General features: G+C 33.1%; 1 protein-coding gene across 4 annotated transcripts in view; it reads right to left on the reverse strand.

Moving 5' to 3' along the window:
- Pkn (serine/threonine-protein kinase N) overlaps window positions 1–21369 on the reverse strand; it is a 132379-nt gene extending 111010 nt beyond the window's left edge. For 2 of the 4 annotated variants that reach the window (XM_072540334.1, XM_072540331.1), the window contains exon 1: window positions 14492–14634. In XM_072540334.1, the coding sequence (XP_072396435.1) occupies window positions 14492–14542 (51 nt within the window). In that variant the 5' untranslated portion in view covers window positions 14543–14634. Of the gene's footprint in view, window positions 1–14301; window positions 14326–14491; window positions 14635–21101 lie in introns of those variants that run through there. The other 2 variants (XM_072540332.1, XM_072540333.1) reach the window with 2 other exon arrangements.
- Between the last annotated feature and the right edge of the window lie 4685 nt (window positions 21370–26054).

Below are 26054 nucleotides of genomic sequence, written 5' to 3' on the forward strand. Positions count from 1 at the left end.
GGGATACAAGGAAGACGGAGGCATATTTCTTGGTTAACAATTTGTGAGCCTGGTTTTAATGTAATTCCGTTGACTTGTTCAGAGCGACCTTTTAAAAGGGAATGGCACGTTAAGGGAAGGAGAAAAATTCTAAGAAATCGTTTATAGCGCTGGACAAATCGGCGAAACAAAATAATAATACAGTCGAACCTCCCATAAATAATGATTCAGTTAATTAGCCACTACATTGGTCATTCTCCATAAATTTTTTGCCATTTTCAATATCTTAAAACATCTGTGACCGTTATCACATGTTTTTATTCTCAAAATGATATATAAGTATCCTGTAATAAAAACCGCGTCCAAGATATAAAACGTTTAAAATTTCAATGAAAAATACAAAATAGGTAGATTATCGTATTAATGCAACGATAAAAGTTAGATATATATATCACGTCTTCTGGGCACTCATTCTATAGATAAGTGACTGATCAAATACCTAAATCTACTACTTAAAATTCAATATTTGTTAGATAAAATGTATTATAAGGGATTAATAGTATATATTCAATACAAATATTCAACAAATAAACAAAAAAAAATGTTTTTTTAATGGAGTAGAAACGTGTTTGGAGTATGATGTACACTTGCACATGCTGATTATAGATTTCCATCAGATATTTGCTTGTGTGATAAGAAGTGAGTTGTTATACATAATATAAAGCTTTGAGATACTCCCACGAGTCTCAATATGTGTGATGGATATTCTGGAAGGCTCCCAAGAAAAGCGTACATAGGAGGAAAGTTGGTAGACTCTTCTGATAATCACGAGACTGTTACAAGATGAATCTATGGCTAGGTGACCTTTTAACGTGGCTCTTCATGTGGCACTAAAAGGACTGAGGATAAGTTGAACCATTGTACACAAGTCATACGCTAAAGCGGACGACATTGGGCTAGTTGATCGAGACCTTGTAGTACGGAAAGAAATGCTGTCTGAGATTGAAAAAAAGGACGGATCCGTTGGTCTAAAAATAAACGAAAAGGAAACCAAATATTTAAGAATGTCTGCTAATAAAACTAGAAAAAGCTTACATAACGTTACTTTTGGAAATTTTAACTTCGATCCATATTGGCACATACACTAAAGTTAGCCAGGAGATCTCAAAAATAATTATGGCGGGAAAAGGGACGTAGATCGCTAATATAAAGCTACTAAAATAACATTACTATCCAAAAAAACTAAAATGTAGTTGTACAAAACTTATAAGATCAATTATCACCTTTGCTGATACCCTGCACATTACAAAGGCAGATGAGTACTCTCAACGAACTTTTGAAAGGAAAAAAGGCTACAACTACAGGTAGTAGCGCCGAGAAAGACGATAATGATATTTAATTCTAGTGGATAATGTTAATAATTTGAATGCTTTTAATTGAACCAATTCGCTTGTAATACAGACGCGTGAAAAAGATGTACAAATTCACTTACATATAAAAGACGTGGCTAATTATATTCATCGTACACATCACTAACAAACCATATTTACACAAAGAAATTTCGTTATGATACACAAAATACTTAGAAAATCCACAAAATCGATAAACCTCGCTGAAAATTATATTTGGCAAGCGTTCTTTAGACTGTGCGAGATACGCGATGAATTTTTATCATGAAAAATTTCGATTGTCTTGTATAAAAAAATTGTAGCTCAATGCTGCCAATTTTTTTCATTATTGACTATAGAATGCCTCACAAAATGAACACAACACTTTTTGAGTACCTATTATTTTTTGGAAAAAATATATTTTTTATTTCATACATAATATTCAAGCAATTTTAATAAGTTAATATTTTTTTTCAATAAATCAAATAGATATTGACGCATATCTGTTTCCTACTGTATGTAGTACACATCCATAATTATTGAAGTTGCTTCATTTTTATTATGAATACCTGAAAATTATTTTTTTTAACTTAGTTTTTGTCCCAAGGTACAACACCATCCCTTACCTTGGGACACATGGGCATGCAATATAGAACGAGAGGATAAAAACACAATAAATCAACACAAGTAGAAACAAATTATCTTTATTATGAAATTTGTGATTATAACCTTAAAGCTAACCTTAAAACTAAAAAGAATAAAGTTTGTTTGTCTTGTGGACCCAACAGGGACTGATGCAGGTAATATTTTGATTAAATCATTTAAGGAAAGTTCATATGTTTGTACAGATTTACAAACAAATTTATTATCTGAAAAACTGGTTGCCTTCTTATAAGATAGCGTTTCTCTAACAGAGCACCATATAATTTTAGAATTTCCACAACATAAAAATGATGTCTCTTTTTACCGGCAACGCGAACTAATGCATATCCGCCTTCTCGTCTTCTATGTTGACTGACTCTGTAGCCCCAAAATCAACATATTTAAGTCAATTGCTGCTTAAAGACAGTGTTTCATGTTTTATCTGAATCGCATGAATCTTCTTTCTCGAACACTTTACGTTTTATTTTTTTGCTGTCTTTGCTTTTGATTTTTATATTCTTCGCTGCTTCTGCGTTTTCTTTTTCTTCTTTCTCTGGAGTGTCAGTCAACACACGACACCGGCCAGGTTTACGTCCACCACGCCTCACCTGACTTGCTCCAGCTTTTGGGTATGGATCTGCTCTCGACTAACAATATTTGACACAGCAAAATTTGAGGAACTAGGAACGCTGGGATCTGCAGTTGGTTCGGGACGATCAGTTAGAGAGGAGCTTAAGAAATCGCAATCTTGGAAAATATATTCATTAAATTGAAATATTTCACTAATCCTGAATCCCACCTAGATATTCTAAGGCGTATGTGTCAAGGGATAAGCAATTCCTACACATTAGTAAAATTGTCCCAAACCAATAGTCATTGGTTTGTGACAATTTTTTAATAACCAGTCACCACAAGCGAAATTACAACATTTTTGAAGTGGGCCAAAAACTCCCCTATACAATGGTTGGAGCTTACGACTCGTATGAGGCGGGAATATCAAAAGAACTAATTCAAACCATCTACTGTAATATGACCTTTATAGTTATCAAACTTTTTGATCCATTGTAGATCTGGTATGGTTATTGAAATGCTTAAGGAATTCTAAAAAAAGTTCTGAGTTGGACCATCCAGAAGGGTGAGCAAAACCAATACTTCCTGGAGCTGCCTTCCTTTAGCATGTGTTCTTTAAAAACACTCTTGGGAGGTGGGAGGAATAGAATTACCTATTGCGTTTACGCCTGCGATCATTGTTACGTTGATGCCTCTCTCACCTGACGTCATGTGTCCTACTTATTTCATTTCTTTTAAGGCCATAACATTATTCGGATTATGGACAGTTGATATTCAAGTTTTGTCTATGTTATACACTCTCTCTGGAGTAAAATGTTCTCTTTCCATCAAACCTGTAAGTTTCACAAAAAAGATGGATACGTTGTACGGTATTGTACGGTTTGAAACTGGTGAAACAGAGAAACAGCATCCTTGTCACGATTCATGAATTCATAATACCAATTTTTTGCAGAAAGACGCTTAGAAAGCTTAAAATCATTAGCATTCTTTCCCAAGACATCACACAACGGAATATATTACGGCCACTGCCGTCTGTTGCAAACAAACACTGAATGTCCTCGTTGTTTGATTTGAAAACAGAACTGTAGTATAATATGCCTAAAAAGGCTTCAATTTCTATAACATCAAGGTCTTCCAGTTCTGGTTTATTAAGCCGCTTATAGTTTCTTCTTAACTCAGATAATTTTCGATTAGTATGTATAAGAATTTCAGTTAGAATGTCATTATCGATTACACACCTCCATATTTGTAAAGGCGATGCACTTTTGCCCAACTGTTTGGCATCAGCACGAAGTCATGGTAAATACGAAAGTATTTACGAAAAGGTTGTGACGACCACTTAAAACTATTTTTACCATAATAACTCATTCCATTTTCAACTTCTTCACCACTTTCAGAATCGGATTTGTCAGACAAGTCACCACTAGCTCCCTCACTATCATCTTCTACTACCGAATCTGTATCATGCTCACTTTCAATGTTATTTAAAGAGCCACCTGACTCTTCCATATCGCTAACCTCACTTTCTACCTCGTCATGCCATGCAAATAGAGTTTCTTCATAGTTTTTATCACCGTAATGTACTGTTTTGGATTAACCTACCATTTTCGTAAATTTTCCACAAATACTGACGTGGTGCCAAAATGACCCCTTTCAAACTTTAGATAGTTATAAACTAAATATCACATTACTGAAAAACGTATGAATAAGTGAAGCGATCGACGTCACTGTAACTAGAAAGTAGCTGCGAGTCACAAACCTGTAACAACAAAAATAAAAAATTACGCGTAATTTGAATTTAGACGTTGATCATGCGGGCACCACGTCCGTAGTAGAAAGTTAAGATAGGACGGCTGAGGTGGATAGGACATGTAATGCGAATGGAACAAAATGAACCAGCTAGAAAAACGCTCCTTGATAGACCCATTGGTCAGAGAAGAAGAGGAAGACCCAGAGCAAGGTTCCTTGATAACATCGATGAAAACATGAGAAATATGGGAATACGTGCTTGGCGGAGAAAGGCGATCAATAGGGACGACTGGAGAGAAATTCTTGAGGAGCCTAGAACCCACGCAGGGTTGTAAAGCCAGAATGATGATGATGATGATGAATTTAATTTTCTAGAAGATGCGGCTCGTTAAAAATGTTTGAATTTATTGCCCTTGCTGCAAAATAGCAATAAATACAAAACAAGAGGGGGAAGCAAGCCAAATTTTATGAAAATTGATTTAATAGATTTCGCATAATAATTTTGCAATCTGGGATTTCATGGTTGTTTCATCAACAGTATTGATGTGACTGAAAAATTTTATTATAAGAAAAAGCCATATTGTGAAGATTGGCAACTGTTCATCATTTATTATACATGTGCCTTCGATTTACCTCAGCATTCATGTTGTTGTCCATTACTTTTAACTTATTTATCAACGGTATTAGATTATATATTGGCTCCGATTTCTTGCTTGTCTTTGAAGATGATATCAAGATCTCCATAATTGTTGATTCTGCAGTTGTTCCACTGTTAAAAGAGGATCTCTTCACGCTCTACAAATGGACGGTTTTAAATTGTAGGGAGCTAAATATTTCTAAATGTCATTGCATACCTTTTTTAGGATGCGTTCTCCAGTCTTTATATAGACAGAGTAACCTTGCAATTGTCTTTTAAGAGAATTCAAGATACTCTTCTTCTTTTTATGTAGACATGGCTCTGTCTGTTTTTATGTGCCTCCAGTAAGTTGTTGTTTCATCGTTTTCGTATTATTTCTACTGATCGTCTTTCTATTGGAGAACCGTCTATTGCCATTACTACTCTATTTGTTGTCATTCGGCTTATATGATCGTACCATTCTACTCTTCTCTCTCCCTATATCTACCCAGTCCTTGATGTTCTCCACCTAGAATCTACGTCGTATATCTGTGTGTTTTATACGTTGAGTTTAATTAATTCCTCTGTAATTTTCTGGGTCCGTTTTGTCTCCCTTTTTGTAGAGAGGTTTTAGGATGCTTAATATCCATTCTTGAGGAATTGTTTTGTTATATGATTTTTTGGATTAGTTTTAATAGCTGTTTGGTCAGATCTGTCCTCCGTCCTTTAGGAGTTCGTTCGGTATTCTGTCCTCTCCTGATGATTTTCTACTTTTTTAATTTCGTTAATGCTTCGTTTACCTCTTCCTCCTCAATATTTATTTCTTCGTTTGTCTTCAGCTGTGGTGTTGGTAGTTCATTATCGTCACCTTTAGCAAATAGGGATCGAAAGTAGTCTGCCCATGTGTATGCTTCTGAATGTGCTTCGTTTTTATTAGTTTGTACGCTGATCATTCTCCATATTTGCTTCTGAATGTGTTTCGTTTTTATTACTTTGTTTATCTGTTTTCTTTGCCCTCTGATCATTTTTCCATATTTCTTTTTGTGTTCCGTAGAAGTCGTGGGTCCATCGTTTTGGTAAGCTCTGCCAGTGTTTCTCTTTTATTTGCTAAACGAAACTAAAGTATTCGTTTCATTTCTGATTCGTTTATAGTGGTTGTATGCCTGTTGTATTTGTTGTGTGCTGTATTGTAAAAAGACTTACTTGTTTTCTTCACATTTTGTCTTCACGTCCTATCCAAACCATGGAATTTTATTTTTTTATATGTTAGTGTTCGTTACTTTCCTCTCTCCAAGTGATTATGTTGCTGCGTTAATATAATGTTATTTTTGAGTTTTTCCCAGCTTTCCTAGATGTTATCGTTTTCTAATATTTCATTCCCAGCAATCTTCTCTGATATTCCTTTTCTGATTTTTATTTGAGTCGGCGTGATTCAAGATATGATTTTCATAAATCATGAGTTTTGAAATGGTAGATTTTTTAGAAACAAACCATACCATTCGTCAAAGATTTAGCACACTATTCGTTCGAAATATGGACTCAGGAATGAATGAGTCACAGCTAAGACTGACTAACAAGAATGCTGTTGAAGTGAAAGAACACGAATCGTGTCGAATTAAGAACTTGCAGACTACCTTGACGCAGGATCACCAAGTAGGTTTGATTATTTTAGCATTAGAGAAGACTTAGGAGGTAATCACAAGAAGAAGTATCGATACTGGATGGGTGGAGTCCCCTGTTGCGTAGAATCGAAAGCCAACACGGTGCATGAGATTCGGACATCTTGTGGCCGCCTGTAATAAATCTAGAGATGTATGTCTGAGATGTGAATTACAAGGATACTTGGCGAAGAATTGTAAGTCAAAGAAATCTGCATATTAAACACGCAGGGTGACAAACCACAGGCGCTAATAAAACCAGATAAGAAGAAGAAATATAAATACGAAATGAACAGCGGAGGCATGGCTAGGAACGAGAGATACAATTAAGTAACTGCAAATGAATGTTAGTATATGAGGAGCAGCGATTATCTGGAAAACGATCCAGGATCAAATGGTGGATGTTGTAATTGTGAGTGAACCGAATGTAAGATGTGCAAGCCGAAGCATGTCATGGTTAGATGAGAATAATGTGGCAATGAGACTTGTCTCTAGTCTAAAACACAAATTAGAGTCACTTGCAAGGTAACCTACGGATGAAGACACAGCAGTGGCGAATAGGAATTAGAAAACGCCGTAGAAAGTTCTAATTCCAAGATACATATACATACAGTTAGAACAATTCTTCATACCTCTTACAACTCATTCTTGTGGTTTAATTGTGGCACTGAAATATTTTTGGAATATGTTTTGAGATTCGTAAAACTTTTCCGTGCCTTACTTTAATTTTAAACTAGAGTTATAAACTTAGCTATTCAAAAAATGACAACAAACCAATGAGTCATATCATGTTGTAAACAAATGCCTAAACTAAATATTTCACTAAAATAACTAAAAACGCAAAAAGCAAACATAATTATCACTGTAACCATAAATCAAATTATTACGTTACTTTTTTCATTGTTCAACACTTCAAAATCACAATTACTTTTGAATACCTATTTTAATTGATCAAACAAAACGTCTACCTACACCTTTTGGCTCACTTGATATTACTTGATATCAATTGAATATCGATGTTTAAAATTAACTCGTGGACCGAATTTACTACACATTTATTTGCCAAGAATCTTATTTTAGTAGTTTTTTTGCATGTGGCTTTGTATTAGTTTATAAACCATATTTTACTAGTTCTTGCATCATTCAAAGTTTATTTTGATGCTTTACTTGCATAGTCTTATTAATTAGGCATATACACTTAACACAATACAATTTAATTTTTTCAAATGTTTTGAGAAATTTACATGAAAGTATACTATATTTATAGGTAAAATAAACATCGGTAAACAATCGTTATCAATGCAAATGTCAAATAAAAGCCCTCAATTAACAGATAAATTTTCTCCTATCCTGCAATTTTGCTAGTTAGCTAGCTTTAGTTACGTCACGTTAATTTGTTCTAACCTAAAAATCGTACAATGCATTCATTCAGCTTTGTTGTTTTTAATTACTACGACTATTTTAAGACATACTATAATTATTTTAAGACATACTATAAAGTCAGCATTGTCCATACAATCTTAACAACCAACTGTTATACAAACAAATACTGAGATCATTATGAACGCATGGTTGTCAACTATGGGGCTGTGCCACTTCAAGTAATATCCAGATCATCCAGAGATTCCAGAATAAAGTATTAAGGAACATAGTTGATGCTCATTGGTATATTAGAAATGACTACCTCCACCAGGACCTTAAGATGGAAGATGAAGATAAAGTTATCAAGAAGATGGCAGGTAGTCAGGAATAACGGCTTCGTAGTCATGTAAACATCGAGGCCTTCCAGCTCCTCGATATACTGGGTTAGAAAGAAGACTCAAATGAAGAAAACCATTTGAGTTTGTGTAAAGTGTTAAGTAGTCTAAAAGCAGAGCCTAGTGCTGTATTGTGGGTTATCTATAGTGCATAGTTGTTAGATAAAATATCTCTTATTAGAATATGTCTCTCCTTAGAATTTAGGTACCATTTAGTAATTTTAGTTAAAGAAGAATTGATAATTGGTCAATTGTTACCAGATTTCGGTGGTATAAACATAGTTTAGGTGTTTATTAAATAAAAAAAAAAGCCCTAAAGTCTATCAAAAATTGAAAGAAGGTACGTTCAAAAGCGACATTTAACTGTTTTATATTAAAAAATTAGCAACACGATTTCTACAAAAATCTCTTATTGTAGAATTAGCAATTATTTGTTTAGATTAGTGAGCTAAGTGGTTTTATTCGATAATTTCGGGAACCGCTCATTTAGCCACAAATTAGATACGCGCAAATTGTTAACCTAATTGAGGGTTTTAATTTGATAAATATAATTATTTGATAAGGTGTAAATGAAAAATTTTATCGTTTGAATGAATATTTCCTTTGTATGTCTACCTATTTGGTGCCCACCTATCTAACCGTCGTTTATGTCTTGTGTGTTATAATGAAGTCGCTCTGACGAACCCCTGAGCGTGAAAAGTGTCCTTCCTGTACAATTCTGAATGAATATTAATATTTGTACGTAATTACGTGGCTAAAGGTTCTAAACCAAGCTAAAACAAAAATACCTTGGTCTTGAAGGATGATTATGTTTATTTTATGGGTATATAAGTATAGTATAGTGATAGAGCTGTGTATAAATTATAAATATTTATACAGTATTGCCCAAAATAAACAGTACTGAAACTGAAACATAGATGTCACTTTGTGCGCGCCTGTCATATTCAAATTAACTAGTATAGACCTGTCAAGTAATCCTTAAACAAATTAATTATTAGGGCCTAATTGTTAAAAATGGTGTTAAGTACAGAGGAGAAAGTGTTTCTTGTGGAGCATCATTTTCGCTCATAAGGAATCGGCCGACGTAATAGTGCAAGTCTGCAATACGTGCGTTTAATGCACAACGTTTAATAAACGTTCTCCAAATAATGCTGTAATTTTGAAGGTTGTTGAAAAGTTGAGAAATACGGGTAATGTATTGTGCCAACGAATAGGAAACTCAAGGCGTCCCAGGACAGTTAACAATAACGATAACCATGTACGTGTTTTTGAGCGAATCTTGGAAAATCTGAAAGACAGCCAGGCAAGAACAGCGTTGCATCTTGGCTTAAAACAAACTTCCTTGCAAAGAATTCTGAAGGAGCAGGATGCATTTTCGTATGTGATTTATGTACATCAACAATTATGTCCCAGGGATTATCGCAGTAGAGTGGAATATTGTGCTAGAATTCTTGCATTACAGTAGGAAAATCCTGAATTTTCGAAAAATGGATGGTTTCAGACGAAGTACATTTTCATTTGTCAAGCTATGTAAATCGTCGCACAAATCGATTTCTGGGCTTTGCCAGACCAGATGAAGTTTCGGGACACGGAATCATTGGTCCATACTTTATCGAAGAAAATGGCAGGCAAGTCACACTTAATCAACAGAGGTACATACAAATTTTAACACGCTTTATCCCTGACCTACGTCAATTTTGTCGTGCACGTAATTTGGCATTTCGAGACCAATTTTTCCAGCAGGATGGGGCAACTTACCATACTGCTGTCGCAGTTCGTCAATTTCTTCAAGGACATTTTCCAAACAAATTCATTTTACGATTTACTGACTTCCCCTATCCGGCACATTCTCCAGACTTAACATCTCCAGACGCATACATTTGGGGCATGGCTAAAACTGCCGTTTTTAAACGGGCATAACAAACCATCATTGAGTTAAAGGATGCTGTTAGAGCCTTCTTCGCGGACTTGAGACAACCTTTATTCCATAACATCACGAGAAATCTGGAGTATCGGTATGAAGTCTGTCTTGAGAGAGGAGAGCTCATTTAGAACATGTTATAAAGTGTCAATAATATGTGTTTTTTAAAACAATAATACAATTACAAGTTCAGTACTGTTTATTTTGGGCTATACTGTATTATAAATATAAAAATGTCCCATTAAGAATGAGACATAAAATAACTGAAGACTCTCTGCTTCAGAATCATACATAATAACAAAAATGTTTAGGTAAAATGTTGCATGACTCTGAAATACCGGATGTTAAAGTTAAAAATTAAAAAACTATTATTTATAATTTTTTTATCGCCCACTATAGTTTTCCTACATTTGATAAAAATATTTTTTGAGTCATACGATGCATCTGTTGGTAAAATGTGTTTATTTTCTTTTACCAGTGGCCCGCACAAGAGAGGTTCTTCAAGAAAAAGGTCTAAATTTAGTATGGAACAAATATAATATCTACAATAATTATTTAATGATGAGGGTACTGATGATAACTTTGAATGGTAAAATTATTTTAAGAAGTAAAGGGTTTAGAGTTAGAGCAGAATGGACTAAGAAAAATAAGTGGAACTAACTGTGATGAGTGTTAGACGATAGAAAAATTGCAATGAAACTGAAAGATAAATTTTATAAGACCGCCTCGCTGTGATCTGATGTATGGGAATAATATCTTTACTTTGAGATTAATTATAGAATGACGAGTAGCAACTTATACCAAATACCTAATATTAATTCTTTAGTGGACACCTCGGTAAGGTCCAGATAAGGTAAGGAAGTATTTACATTAGATTATGGTATCTTATAATAAACTTTCTGTTTATATGGGACTAATAAGGTTTGAACAGAAACAGGTGCATGATAGAAAAGAAATCTAGAAACAAATGGAACCTAAATATCTGTATACTTGTACAGCTTGTCTCAAAATATATCGTCTTGGCTTAGGCTTGTATTAGTGGTATTATTGCCATTAATGATAGATAAACAAGTTTTAAATTTCTACGGAGGATGGTTTTTAATTTAATTTAATTTAATTCAATTCGATTTGATTCAATCGGATTCAATCCGATTTTATTCGATTCGAATCGATTCAATTCATTCAATTTTATTTCATTTTATTACGAAATAAGCATGGGACTGCGTTTACTACTCCACGTAGTCTTTGGTCGCCCATCTGTCGTGTCACTACGTTTGTTTTGTCTTATTTTTTCACACCTCTTCTTTTCACAAAGCTATGCTTCTAAAAATTACGTATTCTAAAAACCCATCCAGTTTGGAAATCAAAAAGGCAAATAGTTTGTTTTATAGGTAATAGTGATTTATACACCAGAAAATATTTGATAAGTTGAGATGCTGCAAGAAAGCTGTTTCAGAAGATAAATATTATTAATGTTTATTATTTTTATAATTGAAAAGCATAATATCATTTATTTCATAATTTGTGTGGTATCTTTCACAAAAGATATTTTATAAAACTGAGATTTGTCTGAAAGAACGCGTCAAATAATGTTTCTTAGGAGACCGACGTAACGAAAACATTTTTTTAAAGAAAAAGTTTTTCACTTCTTAACTGTGCGCTTTCTGTGGTCATTAAATGGAATCTATGGAGCTATGGTGTCTTCAGTAAGTCTCATACCATAGATGTTAGTAAATGAGAGCTGAAGACAGTCACAGAGGTAATGACGAGACGGTTAACTGAAGAAATATCTTGTAATATAGGAAAGGGTTGAATAAACCACGGTATTAGCCCAGGGAAATAAGCTTTTTTTCGTGACACTGATCCGACCAGACAAACGACAGTTTTTTTGGGTAGTATGGACCTACCTAATAACAAGAACCTATATGTTTCCTGCTGTCGACTTTTTGGACTTAATTAGGTATTAACAAAAACCTTCATAATAGCGTTTTTTTAAATGTTTCAATGTTTATTTGTTGCTTAAAAAATTGCAAAAATTTCGGTTATTTATAATTATTAAAAACTTTTTAAAAATAAACTTATAAACTTCTTATTCCAACATTCTGTGGAATTTATTTAAAGCAAATGCTACATCTTATTAATATTTCGAAAAAGCTTAATTTTTTTTCTCAATATTTTCGTAAAAAAATCATCAATATCTTTATTATCAAAAAAGAAAAGTACGTTCAAAGCATAACGTGATTTTATCGAATTGTAATACTCATTAATGGAAGCAGTTAGTTGGCTACAAAAAATCAAACAATTTGAAAGGACAGTTTTAGACTGTCAATATTGTTTACATTTCAAAAAATTGTTTTGCTATTTTGCGTATGTTACTTAGTTGACATGGACCGTATTTCAAGAAATTTGAGCCGAAATGAATGTGTTCATTCAAAGTAATTCAAAGTTTTCGAGAAACAAACGACCATACGAGACGGCGCGTGGACAAGGAAGAGGAAGACTTACAAACTCCCGACAAGATCAGTTTATCAGGCTTCGTGCTATAAGAAAACGTTTTCTCACAATAAGACGTTCACAAATACAAGTGGCAAGTTCATAATATTCAAATTAGTAGAAACACTGTAAAAAGGCGTCTCGCTGAACAAGATTTACATAGGTTTAAGGATACCAGACGGAGGACCAGCTTTAAACGTAAATCATCGTAGGAAGTAGATTACAATTTGCCAGAGAGCACCTTGACTGGAATGTTGATGAGTGGGAGCACGTTTTGTTCACTGATGTATCGAGGTATTGCTTATGTAGCTCAGAGAGACGTGTGAGTTTGACTTTGACGGCCAAGAGAACGCTACGCACAGTGTAATATACGACCTATTACTTTATTCAATGGAGGATCTGTAATGGTTTGGGGAGGAATATCTCTTACAGTATAGTAAATAATTTTCTTTTAATGCATGATAACGCTCGACCACATGTTGCACGTGTGGTACATGAATATTTGGACGAGGGTGGAATACAAACCATGAACTGGCCACCCTGCCTCCCCGATCTCAATCCCATGGAGAATTTGTGGGATATTATTGATCGTCAACTCAGAAGCCGACAATCACCACCTGTCTCTCTTGGCGACATAGAAGTTATGGTGAGAGAAGTTTGGTATGCAATTGATCAAGACCAAATACGCCGCTTGATTTTAAGTATGCCTCGTCGCTGGGAAGAAGTTATAAGATGTAGAGGTGGAAATACTCGTTATTAAGTGTTTTTTGGGAAAGGGGAATTGTTAAAGATTACTTTATATTTATTTGTATTACATGTCAATAAAGTTTATGTAAATAATGTTTTCTTTGCCTTAAATGTTAATAAAAACTTATTACATTTAAAGTTCTGTATAATCTTTGATAATAGATATATCGAGATAATTTTTTTACGAAAATCTTAAGAAAGAATAAATCTATCTTAAAATATTAATAAGATGTTGCGTTTATTTCTAATAAATTCCACGGGATGTTGCAAAAAACGATGAAAAAACAACTTTAATTTTTCACCCCGTGTACGGGTAAAACGTCGATATTTTTTAGAAATATTAATACGTTGATTTACTAAAAATAGACCAATAACATAAAAAAAACATCATCAAAATCTAATCATTCGTTCAGAAGAAAAATAGCTTCAAACTTATGGTACATTTAAGATGGTGCGTTCATTTTGGGCAGTAGTGTATTATATGCATTTTTTTCTTTGGTTTTTATTATAAATCTCTTCGTTCTAAATAATTTTAGAAAAAACTAGAAGCTGGAATAAAAATATTTATACTATCTCCAATGCTTTACATAAAACAATTACCAAGGATACCCAGTTACCTGGGTATAGACACCAAGGTTAACTTGAAGTTAGATGATAGATTCCAGAGCTTTTGTGATGCTCACGGTCATCATCACATGATGATAGTTTTAAAGCGCTCAGCTATGAAATTAAATGTTTTATAAATTTAATTTCGTAAAAAATACCTATTTACCTTACTTACATAATTCATAAGACCAGGCTGATTAAATATAACTTTAAAAAATAATAAACTGATAGCACAATAAATCGAAATAGTATTATTTGGCCATAAATACCACACAATCAGATATCATAATACTTGCAAATATTTTATCATTTTTTAATCGATACTATATTTATTAGTCACTTCTAGAAAATATTTAAACACTAACTTCACTTTCATCATCATCATCACTGCTGAAATGTCTACTGCACCTCCACATTTTTCCCGTTAAGAAAAAAGTAGAAAATAGAGAAATCTTAGGTCTTGAATAACACTTTTTTGCATTTGTTCACATTTATGGATTACCCTTCAATACAGTAGAGATAATGTTAATTATTCAAACCTGATAATAATATTTGAAGATGATAATCAGTGAAGATAACGGGAGAAACAAAATGCCTTACACCTTAATTACTGATTCATCTATATTTTTATCGATTGTAATATCATTTACATGGATTATTTTTTACACAAATCAAAAAATATATACTTACACTGTTATATTTTAAAAGCATGATTTAAAAAAAACATTCAAAATGTCAGTTTTTTTAAGCACACTTTTCTAGTAATAATTAAAAATTATTTAATAGATATACGGTAATTACTAACGATAGTATAAGGGAAAAATAGAGCTATATGATGTACTCTAAGACAATTATTTGGTATTTCATTCCTTATGTTACATAACTTATTTTTTTAATACAGCTACTTAATTGGCTTCAATAGACATTTAACTTCTGGACTAGATGCACAGGTCTTTCATTTTTACACCTGCAATCCAAGATATGTTGCAGACATGGATTATTTTTTTGGGCATGTTGTAGCTGTTGAGATTGCCAATGATCATTTGTGACGCTGATTCGTTTCACATTGTTAAAGTCTTAACATATCACCAATCATCCCTCATTATTTTGTTAAAATTATTAATAAAACAGGAAAATGCATTCTATTTATTTTCGATATATCTCAGCTAAAATAAAACGAGTTTTTTGTCTAGTTCGTTTTCCGTTGAGACTCCCGTTAAAATAGGTTGTTAGATTTGGTATCTAAACACGCTTCGATATTATTTTACCGCCAATTCTCCTCTTCTCAATATAAAAAGTTATCATTTTTACCACCACAATTGGTCATAAATGTTTTTTCCTCGTACCAACCGCTTCGCTAATTCGTTACAAAAAACAAGATTATATGTCTACCTAGAACTGGGTCAATAATGTTTATTTATTCGCAGAACTCTTAAAAGGGCAATAAATCTTTTAGTTTTATTGTTTTTATCATTTTGCAGTTTCTTCGTAAATGTATGGACAAAGTGGCTTATTAGAACCCACCGTTGGCACATTCAAAATTCGTTACAAACCGTTGAAAAATTGACGGTTCTTATTCATATAAAAGGTTGAATCAAAGCGGCATTCGGAGACATCGTTACCGGTCCTAATGCCGGACATTCAAGACTTCTCTCTCGGTTCTCACTCGCACCAGACTCCGTTCTCTGTTCTCGTACCTGACAGTAGGTACATCTCGACCTCTCAAGATTTGTATAAAAATTCACGCGCTCACATAGCAGAAAAGTAAATAGTTTGGTTTTAATTAAATACGTTTGTAAAAATAACTATCTTTTGTAACAGTGCAACGTAAAATAAAGTGTCCTTAAATTCATCAAGCATTATTATTACCATTTCGACTTAGAACATTGTTTCGACGAAGGATTATTTAATCCTAATCTACATACTTATCCAGTTCCAACGTCTGGTCCGCTACTTGTGTTGTAGAAAGGAGACAATTCACAATACACATGTCAAATTCATTTTGAATAGAAGCTATAGTTAGTGCTACATAGCCTTCTTGAAAAGACATGGCTTCTAAATGGATTTTTCTGCCATGTGCTCGATATCATAATTGAAGAGCTTATTTCCAAAGTGTCGTAAGTCCATTAAATAGTAAAACTCAGAAATCATACTTTTATTTTAAAAAGGAGTTAGTTACTATTTTAATGGGAATAAACCACAATTGAAGTTTAAAATAAGTTTATTGACGTTTCAATTTCCACTTCGGAAATTGTTCCATATTAAAAGAGAAAGTTAATAAAAGGAAATACCACTATTAGTAAGACAGTAAATATATAGAAAACCTTAACAGAGAAAAAGAATTCAGAGCATTCTATAACAAAATTAACATCAACAGAAAAGAATTCAGGGCAACCACAAGACAACGCAGAAGTCAGAATGGCGACCTATTAACAACAAGGAAAGATGTATTGAGTAGATGGGTGGAATACTTTAACCAGGCACTTAATATGGAGGAGGAAGAAAACCTGGAAGAAACCACCAACGATTCTTGAAGTTAAAAAACTAGCCAGAAACAAATCACCCGGAATAGATAATCTCCCAGCTGAACTATATAAAGAAGGTAGCCATGATACCATTATGGCATTAAAGCAGCTTATAAAAGAAATATGGACACAGAAACCCCTCCCTAATGATTACAATTACCACGTCGGGATAGTATTATGAGGTTTTTTCATGGTTTCTAACAGGAGAATTTAATTTTACTATCATCAAGTATGTGGTTGTCTTTTTAAAGACGAATCACATACTATGATTTTTCTGACACATATTCTCAAGTTAAAGTTGATTTAATGTAATCTAATGATCTATCTTACAATAAGGTCGTCCCAGGAACGCAGCTCAGCAATATTCTCAATATCATTTTAAAGTCTTCTTCTTCTTTTTATGTAGACATGACTCTGTCCATCGTTTTCATGGTCTTCCTACTGATCGTCTTCCTATTGGAGAACCGTCTCTTGCCATATTTACTACTCTATTTGTTGTCATTCGGCTTATATGATGGTTCCATTCTACTCTTATATGTCTTACCCAGTTCTGGATGTTCTCCACCTTGGATCTGTCATACTTCTAGCGCTGTCCCATAGTGTCTTACCATCTCTGCTGTTTCTAACATTCTTTTTGTCCTCTCTGTGTCAGGTCTTGTTTCTGCCGAGTATGTCATTATTGGTCTGATGACTGTTTTGTAAATTCTGCCTTTAATTTCTTTCCCGATATTTTTATTTCTCCATATTGTTTCATTCAGGCAACCTGCGGCTCTGTTTGCTCTATTTACTTGATATTCTACTTCAGTTTCAGGCTTTCCATAGCTATATAGTGTGATGCCTCGATATTTAAACTTCATCACTTGTTATATTATCTGACCTTCCAGCGCCAATTTACATCTTAGTAAATTTGCTGTTATAACCATGCATTTTGTCTTTTTTGGGGAAATTAACATATTAAATTTTCTTTCGGTTATATTAAATTGGTGCAGCATATGTTGCAAATCATCTTCACTTTTTTATTATTTCATCCATAATCAGGTTGAACAATAGAGGACTCAGGGAATCTCCCTGTCTTATCCCATTGCCAGATTCAATAGGGTCGGTTAGTTCTTCTTCTACTTTTACTTTTATTGTGTTGTTTTGGTAGATATTTTCGATTGTTTTGATTATTCCATTCCGTGGATAACATCCTGTAATTTAACATTCATAACAGTCGTCTATACGATGTATAATATATGTCTGAATTGTCAATATAAATGAGTCAGATAAAATTAAATTATTAGAAGAATTTTTCACCAAGTAACAAAAAACAAAATTTGTTTAATTTATTAATGTTAATATATTGAGAGTGATTTTAAGTGGAAAATTGAAATGTTAATAAACTTTTTTTTAACTTCAATTATGGCCTATTCCCATTAGAATGGTAATTGCTTTAAGATGCCACAAGAAAATAGCTTTAGAACAATATTAAGAAACCATTATGGGCTCAGCATTATTCACAATTTTGGGAGATTGGAAATTGTTTGTGAAAAAATGGCACATTGTCAAAAATCAATCAAATTTTTATGAAGACTTGCTATCAACAAGTCCTCAGACTTCGTTTAAGGACTAGCAACCCCAGTGAAGTCTTACTTTGCCATGTGATAACATCATAGTTTTTAAATATCAAAGAAGTAGTAACCCAAAGTTAATCACATTACATTTAGAGGGTTTTCACTCACATATTTAGTGGCTTCAAACATGTACATCTAGATAGCACTGATAATGGAATAGTTATTCCGAAAATGTTCTGTGATGGCCGGCTCAAAAAACAATATTTGAGCCGGCTCAAGGAGTAAAGTGTGAGAAGTAAAGTGTCTTGATAACATTTTCCTCGATTCTGAGATACAGTGCAAGATGGCCAGAATATGTGAACTGGGTTCTCTGATCACAAAGGACAACAGGTTGGTTTTTCATTGTATCAAGTAGATAAGCATCAGGAAGAAAAAATTGCTTTTAGGCCAATTACACAGAAAGGTCTCTCTGCGTCATAATAGAATATCTTAAATAAGATATTCTATTTTTGTTTTTTTTCTGTTCCCTATGGATCAGTCAAACACACCATGAAAAGATGTGTAACAAAATTTTAACTTTCCAACTAAATTTTAAAATGTATATTGTCCATTATTTTAAATGTTATATTTTATATGTGTGTTTTTAATGTTGAGTGTCGTAGCTTTGCAAAAATAATCTCAACGACTAGTAAGTTGTAATGACAATTTGAGATATGTTGTAAATATTTACACTTTCTTCTAATTGCAGTGTCTTGAAGAAGGAATAAAAGAATTCCTAAAGCTCGACCAAAAGTCAAAAGAGTGTTTCTATAACATCCCGGCCAAACCTACTGACTGCAGCCCTAATAAACTGCGTTGTTTGTTTATATCGACAGTCAATAATATCCAGTATTTCTTATATATATATATATATATATATATATATATATATATATATATATAGATATATGTTTTAAGATTCTATTTATTTATGTAAAATTTTATAATATAACCAGTGATCAGAGCATAAACCACTTTCTGTCACTTGTTTGGAGTAAATTTCCAACTTATTTCATATATTTTAAATGATATTGCATGGGTAAAGAACTATGGTAAAGAACCATGGACTCAACTGTAATAAAGAATTGAATTGATTTTTCTAGGTATGTGGGTGCTTAGTTTATTATGTTAGGGTTGTGTGGCAATAGTTTAACAATCATTTTTCTAACCTATGGATGTGCCTAGCCCATTCATATATTGGTCATCCTATTCTCATAATTGTTTACTTCTTTCTTTAGAGACTTATCACAAAAAAGATAAGTACGTAAATATACTTTGTGTAAGAAATCGAAAGGTGGAAATTACCTTCAACAGAGTAAGAAATGTAAATAAAAACATTTTAAGTGCTAAATGTTTATAACTAGATGTTGAATTAGCAGAAGCAACTGGAAAAGGAAGAAAAATTATTTCTCACATTTGATTTTGTTTAATTAAAATTAAGTTGATAAATTTTAAGTTGTTCTCACTTTATTAATAAATATATTTCTCTTTTTTGGCTATAAAACATATTGTATATGCCCTGAATAATCAAACATTTTAATTTGGTCCAGAAGTAGACATATTAATGCATTCTTTGTATTAAAACATTCTTGAAAATTAAACAATTTTCCTATTCCTGTTTAACTCGTAATTATGTGATCACAGGGTGTTCTTTTTTGTCTGGTATCTCAGTGACTTTCCAACTTTTAAGTTATCATAATCTTGTTAGTAATAAATACATATATTTTTATGAAGTTTTCCAATCTAAATAGGCCACAATTTACTTTCTGTTTGAATTAATAGTTTAAATACATCTTGTAGCTGTTGGTCGCTCTCTTTTCTGGAACCATTTTCCGGGTGGTAGATACGAGACTAGTTGGCATGCACAATATCCTGCCACAGACACTTGCAATTTTTATATATCCTTCTATTTAATGAGATTACAAAATAAGAGAGGTAGAGTGTTGTATGCAGTTGTGATGGCCAAGATAGTATCTGAGAAATTTGTTGAGGATTTGTTAAGATGCTAAGGTATATTATATTCAGGTTACATACAATTTTAGTTTAAACTTATATTAGTGTTCATGTTGTAGATAGAAGTCTATGGTTCAACAAGGAATTGAAGATAGATTTGAAGAATAGCTTCAATTCAAATTATGTTCTATAAAATTGAAAGTCAGATTTGTTTTCTCTTTTATAACACATGTCTAATTGAATTATGAATTTTCTAATGATATCTCAAATCTAACACTTGCAAATTTAACAATGTACAATTGATTTGTTCACAGTACAATAAACAATTATTTCTTCATGTAAATGTTACCAAGCATTGTTTCAGTCTCTTGCTCCAGCAATTGTAATTAAAGCCCTCTTAAAAAGAAAGTTGAGAGATTAAATTACCATTCTCAAGAACTACATGTCAAATTCATAAGTGGTTCAAAAGTATATACCTACATATACTACTTGAATTCGACTATTTAAATTACTGGAATTAACCACACATTAACTAATTAAATAAAAAATCTAGGACATGTCCATTTTTGGTCTAAAATATCAATGTCAACTTTACAACTTGTGGAAAGAAATTTCGCTTTTTATGAGATAAAAATATGTGCAATTTGATAAAGTTTGCTTAGAATAAACTTTCTTGGTCGAGTCTCAATAAACAAGTCGAGTTCTCAGTTCTCCCTATCTAAACTAGTCAATTGTACATGAAAGATAACCTGCAATAAATGGATTAAATATATAATTAGCCTCTCGTGACTGAAGGAGGTACATCCTTGAAACTGCGGATATAGATATTTAACTCTGAACCAACTGTAAAAACTCTGCTATACGCCCAGATTTAGTAAAAACAATCCCAAATAGTTATTTTTTACCTGGTAATAAGAATCAGCCATTTTGAATCCAAATTTTACATCACTAAATTCACAAAATATCTTCCTATTATTTTTTTCAACTTATTCAAACACTTTGGTTCTTATCCATCTTCATAACGTTGATCTTAATTCACATACACTTAATAATACTCTGGATTAATATCAAAGAATTTTCAGTTTTTATTATTGTAAGAATACTGTATTTACAAATTTGGCAGGCAGAGACATTTTTATATTTATTCACATCACAATCACGAATCACAAATCACAACAATCCAACCAAATTATTAAGTTGGTTCGTTTCGTTTTTATGCAATAGTATAATAAATATGTTGTTTTCGTCTAACCCACAAGGTCTCTTTTTATCTCTCTTTAGTAACAAAACCAACACTGACATTTTATTGAATTGATACATCTGTACAGAGTGGAGCCGAACATTTCAGTGTATTTTTAATGACAATATTAAGACATTGAAAAAATCGTAAGTAAGGTTTTATGTGGAATTTACATTTAAGTGATGAGTTAAACGTTATTTAAAAATAATTTACAAATAAAATTACATGAAGGAGTAGGAAAGGGAGATTAATGACGACCTAATGGTAGTGGTAGACGCTTTCGTAACACCGTAACACATATCACTGAAGGGGATTGATTTTGGAAGGACACAGGACACAAGAAGAAATGTAATGGGGAAAACCGCTTCTCCATATAAATAAAGTTAATAAAGGTAGAGAGAATGATGATCATGCCACCTGGTTACAGTACGACTGGTGTATAAAGAGTATCTTTACTTTGAATTAATTTTGTTGTTATTACTACGAGACCACAATCGAATAAAAAAATAATAGTTTAACAGTTTAAAAATAACAGTTAAAGAAGCTTAAACCATATCAGAAAAATACTAATGGGTGAAACTTTCGTAGTAACTTGGAATCTATTTGTATTTTCAGTTAATAAGAGTTAAGTATAATATCTTAAATATACTATTCCAAATGTAGTCCAAATTTTCAATATTATTTAACAGGAACCTTAACTTGATAACCTTCTATACTTTGAAAAGAACTTGATGCACGCCTACACCATGCTAAATTGGCAAATCACCGGACAGCCGCATCACAATTGATTCATCATACTGTTACTGCGTTCACCAGTCCCGAGGAATATTATCATCGTATCTAGATGACGGAGGAATCTCTATATCTAGAGATAGTATAGGAGGAAAAGTGTTAAAGATAGTGCAAACACTCCTGACCATGGAGCTGCGCGAAGGCGGAGTCGAAATTCACGTAAAGGCAGAAAGGTTCTATTGTAAGTGGAATTATAATAATTAAACTGAAACGTTCCACCTTCGACGTTGCATAGTACGGTGCGTTTCCCATGGAAGTGGGGACTAAACCAAATTTCGTCTACTGCGCCCTGGTCAGGAGTGTTTGCACTATCTCTACCTAAGCTATGATCCAGAGAGCTTACAAACTGTGGGTGATTGCAGCCTTGGCACGTTATGGGCATACTCTATGACTGATAGTATTTCGTCCGAACTCATAAGAATAAAATGTAGAAAAAGACAAAAAGAGATGTTCTAGAAGAGGATTAAGAATGACTGACTCTTCTGAGTCTACAAATGAAAATATAAAGAAGAGTTACGATTTCGATCACTAACTTCTTCACTAAATTTTCTCTTTCCCAAACAGGGTCGAACCTTTAGCACAGTAAAGCAGCTTCAGCAGAACTTAATGTTTCTATTATAAGGTTCGATGTCATCTTGAGATACCAGGGACAAGAGCCCTGAGTAGGGGAACAGGGGATAATGAAAGCCAGCGAGTAATGGGAGAGGTATGACTAGAGACAAAACTATCGCCTGTATTTACTTGGTTACTACTCGGGTATATTCGTCATCCCGCCGCCATGTTACCTGCAACGCTTTGCATGCCAGTCCCTCTTATTGTGTATTCAAATTGTTTCCTTATAAGCTTACAAAAAATACAAAATTTCAACAACCCGGTAAGTGTGAAGTTATAAGAAGCTATATTCAGGATATCATTTTACTAAATTTTAAGATAGTAGTATTCGGGTAATCAGAGCTTATTAGGCTCTGGTTACCCCTTGTAGCTCTCATTACCCCATTGCATTTTAATATATTGAACTGTTTTTATAAATCTAATTTATTGACTTTATTTATTATAAAAAATGTTCTACACTTGTACTTTACGAGTTTATTTACAGACATTTATTTATTTAATCTACATAGAAACACTTTAATAACCATTTATTTACATTTATATAATTTATTTAATACATTCACACCGGTTACAATTTAAATAGCCGCGCGAACAATTTATTAATCGACACTTGTTTTCCGATTGTCCTTTTAAATCTCAAATCGCCCGTTTTATACCTGATTTGTTTATCTAGAAATTTCCGCCTGCTTCTTTAACCTTCGGTCGGGACACCAACGATATTATTCGATCCTCATCTGGAAAGTTATAACAGCAGGTATAAGCGGGGACCCGTGTTTACCGCTTATGGTATGACTCACATTTATCGTAACAATATTTTGTAATATTTTTTCCAGATGCCAAAATGCAAAAAAAAAGGAAACGAACCACTACGAAAACATCTTGGACTGTAGAATCCATGGAAAATGCTGTCAAAATACTTCGGCGTGGCAGTACATATGTATAAAAGGTATCAAAAAGGACTGGAATACCCTACAGTACTTTGAAAAAGAGGTTTACATTAGCAAAGTTGAATAATAACAGGTACAAATGTCCTCCAAAGCTAGAAAGACCCTCAGTGTTCACTGCCGGCTGATCATCTTCACAAAAAGGCAAATACATTTTACAGACTGACGCGGGGTCAGTTTTGTAAGATATGTTACTCCGTGGCTGAAAAATTTGGTGTCGTAAATCGATTTAACGAAGCCAAGAACTCTGCGAGCAGAGACATTTTAACTGGCTTTTCAAACGACATTCTGATCTAAGTATTGGAAAGCCAGAAGCGACAAGCATTAATAGAATACTTGGATTCAATAAAGTCGAAGTAGAGATCAATACTTTAACAATCTGAATAGTATCATGACCAAACATCATTTTCAGCCATCTCATATTTACAATATGGATGAGACTGGCATAACGAGGGTTCATGAAACAGAAAAAATTATAGCGCCTAAGAGACAAAAACGAGTGGCACCAGTAACATCATGGGAAAGAGGTAAAAACGTCATGGTTATCTGTACTATAAGAGCTTCAGAATTCTTCATCCCGAATCTTTTTATTTTCCCTCGACAACATCACTCGTCACAATCAAAAAGATGGCTCACCATAAGCTGTATATGCATATTCTTATAACGGTTGGTCAAATAAAAGCATATACATTAAATGGCTGCGATATTTCATTGAGCACTTAAAACCTACTACTGAACAGCTTGCTCTCTTGATTGTGGACAACCACAATAGTTATTGTACTTTAGAAGCTTGGGAAGTGGCTAAATCAAATAATGTCATAATGTTTTCCCTTCCACCACATTCATCACATCGCTTACAGCCTCTGGATGTGACTGTTTTGGGCCGCTCGAGAGCGCCTACAACAAGGAATGCGACATGTCTATAAAATCCAAAAATATGGTAAAAATTACACCATACGAGATTGTAGGACTATTCAACAAAGCTTATTTCAGAGTAGCAAGCTTAGACAAGTTTATTAAAAAATTTGGTTAATAATATTGAAGCGAAAATTCTATACTGGCGTTGTATTACTTTTCTCTCTATAGTAAAATGCCGAGGCCTTAGTAGAAGTAAAACATTAAAAGAATATTTGTTTGAAAGTTTAGAAGTTTAAAAACATAGCATAAAGCTTTGCACTAGTCTACTATATCGCCTACTCTAACAACTTTTTTTTAATTCATAACTTTATCATCTTGTATTTTGGAAACAAACATTTTACCTAAGCGGAAAATCTTCCGATAATCTGTTTCATTCTTAATAAAAGGAGGCCCTATATCATTCTATAGATAGATCCCGGGACTAACTCTCCAGTGTCCCTTCAGCTACGCCCATAGGCAAATAATGGTTAAAATTTACATTTAGAGGTGGCTATTATCTTAAACTTTCAACAATTTTATAGATTATTTGCCATTTTTATATTAGCACCTGAATATTTAATATTCCCAGCAACAGACAATTAAAATCGATGGATAATATATTTAAATTTTAGGGATTGAACGTTCCGATCGGATCTATTCAAGTTGTCCGGGTTTGGATCTTAGACTGCATCTTCTTTGAATTTAACAGGTGTGGATTAATTTCGGGTTATTCAAAAAACATACTGTAAATAGAGGCAATTCCATGCCCATCTTTCACCTGTAGCAGCTACATAATTATATCTACTTACTCTACTCCATGGCACTAGAGCCCATGGTGGTTAGCTCAGGTCTGACCACTATTTACATTCTTCCAAAAAATGGATCGATTTGGCATAGGGTTTGGGTTAAAATGCAATTATTGCATTTGTGTCAAGGTTATCTCGAATCATTTATATTTGTGTCCTATTATAACCATATTACTAATACTAGCGAATTTACTATTAAAAGTAATAAAACAGTAAACTATCAGTTTGTAAACGAATTATTATTAAAAAATTGGAACATACTATTTTTGATTATGTGTTGAAAATACAGACATATATTAATTCAAAGCAAAGTTGTATTAATATTAATATAAAATTTTCAGTAAAATTGAAAGAAACGTTTTTTTAGAAAACGAATTTTAAGCAAATTGATAATGGATGTCTCTCAAATTAATTTGATGTAATATTGTGAAACCTCCTATATTTGTTTCACTCTGTCTGGAGGAGTTAATTGCTTTTCCCTTGTTACACTGTCAAACGAACGCAGCTCGGAATACCCTCCTAACGTAACTGTAACGACAGACACTTTTTGCTGATTGGTTAAGTTCT

Source organism: Diabrotica undecimpunctata, chromosome 8 (assembly GCF_040954645.1).
Source record: "Diabrotica undecimpunctata isolate CICGRU chromosome 8, icDiaUnde3, whole genome shotgun sequence".
NCBI lineage: Eukaryota > Metazoa > Arthropoda > Insecta > Coleoptera > Chrysomelidae > Diabrotica > Diabrotica undecimpunctata.